This window comes from Arachis duranensis, chromosome 4 (genome assembly GCF_000817695.3).
Source record: "Arachis duranensis cultivar V14167 chromosome 4, aradu.V14167.gnm2.J7QH, whole genome shotgun sequence".
Lineage (NCBI taxonomy): Eukaryota > Viridiplantae > Streptophyta > Magnoliopsida > Fabales > Fabaceae > Arachis > Arachis duranensis.
The window spans coordinates 104,122,658-104,126,926 of record NC_029775.3 but is presented as its reverse complement, the minus strand read 5'-3'; the positions used below and the strand labels follow the sequence as shown (position 1 = coordinate 104,126,926).

At 34.7% G+C, this 4,269-nt stretch overlaps 1 protein-coding gene across 2 annotated transcripts; it reads right to left on the bottom strand.

Annotated features, from left to right (window-relative positions):
* LOC107485428 (protein cornichon homolog 4) lies at positions 1-2,780 on the bottom strand. Of its 2 annotated transcripts, XM_016105964.3 has the most exons (5): positions 2,664-2,780; positions 1,616-1,797; positions 792-914; positions 620-683; positions 1-397 (listed from the first exon to the last, which is right to left on the bottom strand). In XM_016105964.3, exons 1-4 carry the CDS (start codon positions 2,733-2,735, stop codon positions 656-658), a joined length of 405 nt encoding a protein of 134 aa, XP_015961450.1. In that variant the 5' UTR covers positions 2,736-2,780; the 3' UTR covers positions 1-397; positions 620-655. The 2 variants fall into 2 exon arrangements, with proteins under 2 accessions (XP_015961450.1, XP_015961449.1); XM_016105963.3 differs by having other exon boundaries at positions 1-683.
* Positions 2,781-4,269: the final 1,489 nt, after the last annotated feature.

The following is a 4,269-nucleotide window of genomic DNA, read 5'->3' as shown; positions in this document are numbered from 1 at the left end:
TAGAAACAAAAACAAATCGAGATTAATAATTTATAAGCCTTTAGCCCTTTAAGGCCTTCACATTACTCCCAATTTACATTTTTGGATAGTGGCATAGGAAGCATTCACATATTATGATCCTGGTAGTGTATTCTCACTACTCACTAGTTGTCAAACTTTTTTTGTGCATCTATAAAACATAGAAATTTAAATATTGATTATGAGAGACCGCAACCAATAAAATATTTGACAAATCATTTGCTAGCAACCTTGAACAAAAATTCCTCTGAACCAAACAGAAACTATTGTTATAGTTTGCAACTGGTGGTGTTGTTGCTACTAGCATTGTTGTATGCATGCCCATGGAATTCAGCTCAAAAGATGGATTTCGCTCACAAAAGCATAGAATGTTTTCATCCTGAAAATTGTTTACAATCCCAAGTGTTTAATTAGGTGATATGTAGAAGATTAAATATTTATTGTACTCGTTCTTCCTCGTGTATCGAGCTGATTTACTTCCTTCTTCCACACCCCATTTAATGGTAGACGGGAGTAAGTCGGCTCCATGGATGAAGAGAAGTGCATGACTCTTTGTAGAGAGAATAACATGACTTTCAAACACGAAGTATCGAAAACTTACAGCAGCAGGCATGGAGATAAACTACTTCAGGTCATGCTATTCCTCAGAAAGGCTCCATACCAAGCTGAAAACACATAAAGATCAGGGAGATGTCAACAAAACTTTATCTTCGAAATAGTACACAACATAATTCTCAAAATGGAGAGAGCAAGAGAGATTCCAGTCACGATACCTTAGCACAGAAAGGACAAATAGCAAGACGGAATGTCCGACTTTAAATAACCGCATCTTTTTTTCCCAATTCAGTTTATTGTAGATTTCAGTAACATCAGCTAAATGCTCCTTTTTAATGTACCTGAGATATTAACTTTCAGGTCATAATTAACAATATAATGTAATGGAAAGAATGTGGACAGGTAATAGCTTATGCATATATGTCACTGAAATAGATACTATGTTTAAGATTACATAATCTCATAAAGGAATTAGAACTCTGCAGCACTGCAAATACCCATTTTTTAGGCCAAGATGTTCGAAACCGTGAATTCAACATTGCTAGTCGAAGTCAATTACAAGCTTGATATTCTTTTTATGGAAATATAGACTGTGTTAGTTACGCAGAAAGAAGGAAAAAAGTTCATGGATGAACGGTTGAATTTCCATCTCCAAAAACCTAAGCTAAACTGTGGCTTAATCACAACATTTTCAAGTCATCAAATCATCCCTCAAGTAGAAGTCCTAGAGTCTAGATGATCCTTAAAACAACGTTTTCACACCACACAATTTCATCCTCGTATCATATTCTTAATTAAATAAAAGAGTGTTGTATTCATTCAACTACAATATAAGTGTTGTCTTCCTACACTGCTCCGTTTGAAGTTTCATGTCAAAATAAAAAGGCTATTTTTACCAAGCTTATAAATAATCGAATACAGGGAATAAGATATGCTTCTTTGGTTTTATTCAGCCTTGTATACATATACCAAGTTCAAGTAGTTTAAGTTTCCTTGGAAAATTAAACAAGTCTTGCTGAGGAGGTAAGAAAGACAAACTTACAATCTCACATTGTAATACATGCAAGGGAGTCCTATCAAGAATATAACCCAGTGTCCTGCTAATAGATTGGTGACGCAGAAGATCCCTTGGATGATGAATTCAGGCAAGATAACCTGGTTAATCCGAGACGTTGAATCATATGGGTTGATATAGTCAAACTCCAGGTCTACCAACATTATTAGCTACAATGAATGATTAGAGCAGAGTCAAATTATTTGTCACTCTAGCAGCAAAATTTGCTATCTCGCACTTGTAGATGACACATAATATTTGAGGTGAGAGTTCATATATAGCAGTCGAATTCAAGGAAGCTCGATTTAAAATGAAAAACTAAGCCATTAATCTTCACATAGAGACAAGAAGTTTTCTAAGTGATCATTTTCTCTCAGAGGTATGCTAAAGATTAGCTGAAATAAAAGAAGAAAACCAAAAGCAAAAAAGGTAAATGAAGCATTAAAGCTGTGATATGCAGATCAATGATGCATTCAACCATATAATAATTGTTCAAAAACCATATACAATATATAATAATAACACAGTTAGTACTTAGTACTTACAACCAAATTCAGAAACGTTCTTTCAGTGTGATTTTTTTTAAGTCATCATTTACACTTAAATATTCTTTAAAAAAAAAAGAAAGAAAAAAAAAATATCAACACCAAATTCAACATCTAAATTCTAATGAACTAGAAGGCTTAAGTTAATCCTTTTAGAATTGAGGCCTTGTATGCTCAATAAATAATTTTATCCGTCCAAAAATTTGAATTTTTAAAATTTTTATTTATTGTTGTTCCTAATAGGAAGCACGCAACTCTAACAACTAGAATTAAAATGAAGAAACTGAAATTGCCACATTCGATTCAACCACAATCCAAAAATAGTAATGCTGAACACGGTTAAGCATGGCAGCACGTAAAAAGTGATCCCGTAATATCAAGAGAGGATATGAACATGACGAATGAATGGAATGGAATATTTTGAAAAACCTAAGAGAAAGTTGGGAAAATTGAATCGAAAATAGAGAAAGAGAGTGAGTAGCGTAAGGTACCTGGTAACCGAGAAGACCGAGAAGGGCCAAAATTAGAAGAAACGTGAAGATCCAATAAAACACTTCCCCCATAACAGCCACCACTGCATGCCTCTCTCTCTCTCTCTCTCTCTGTTTATCTCTGATATTAGTTTAATTTTTTTAATATAACAAAAAATATTAAAAAATTATTAAAATTTATTATTTTTAATCAATCTAATTTTTTTAGTCTAACAATTTGATAGTATACTTTTAAAATTTTTTATTTAAATTAATTAAATATAATAATTACAAAAATATATAAAATATAGAGTATTTATCTTTATTCGTAATTGCTCATATCCGAAATACAGTGGGATAAATCACGTTACACAAGCATCCCGAGTACATCGTATCTTAGATGTGAACTAGGGCCGTTAAAATGGGACAAAGGTCAGCCAGTTTACCTATTTAAATGGACGGATTTTACCTTTAAAATTAAACCCGTTAAATTTCGAGCTAAATGGTTGAGCCCGATTAACCCGAAAAAAATGAAGAGTTAAACGAACTAGCCCACGAACTAAACGGGTGCCCTGTTTTTTTTTTTTTACATTGTTTCAAAAAAAGTAGCACTTCTAGTCGATACTTCTCCCAATCCGACCTGAAAATCCGACCCATCAAATAAAAAAAATTATTTTTGAAAATTTTTTTTACTAAAAGTGATATTTTTTGTCAAAATATTTTTCAAAAAATAAAATAAAAAAATAAACAGGCTGGCCCGTTTAGCCCATCGGGTTGGCCATAAACGGTCCGAGCTGAAAAATTATGGCCCGCAAATAAAGCGGGCTTAAACAGTCTAACCATTTAGCCCACGAGCTTAACAGGTCGGGCCTAAATGGGACGAACTAGCCCTTTGACAGCCCTAATGTGAACAATAAAAGAAAACGTACACAAATCGAGTACATTGTGATCATTACAAACGATGATGAGAGAGCAATATTTGAGTGTAATTCAATTATGATGCTACACTTTTTTTTGTGTTGGTTCTCTAGATGCGCTTAAGAATGTCATCTTGAGCAATATATGGGCAATTGGTTTGAAGGAGGTTGGCCGAGTAGCATATAGATTCCTATCAGCGCCTTCTAGTGGATGTTTTATTAATAGAACATTTTGGGTTGAAGCTGATAAGCACGTCAATATAATGTTTGATGTGAATGGTAGATTAATGACACAACATGTGATGGAGTTGTATGTAGAGATTCGTGATGTATTTAGTGGGTTTGGGTCATCTTCTTCAATACCCCCATGAAGTCCCGATCCCAACGAGGTCGATTCACTTCGCCGATCCGCGGGGTACTGGTGACATAGAGTTGAGCGAGTTTGATTCGGATTATGCTGTGGACTCTGGTTCGTCTACCGATAGTGAGTCTTCTAGGGAATATGTACCGGATATCCCAGCTGGTGGATGTGTTCGATTTTTTCTTCCTCTCCTATTGCTTGTGCCACAATTATCAGAAGTTCCAAGCCATTATCTAGCTCTTAATTTAAATGCGATGCAATTAGAGGACCCTTTTCATCTTGGCGACATTGAGGATTACAACACGGATGGAGGGATAGAATTTTGAGTGGACCACGGGTTTAGGAGTAG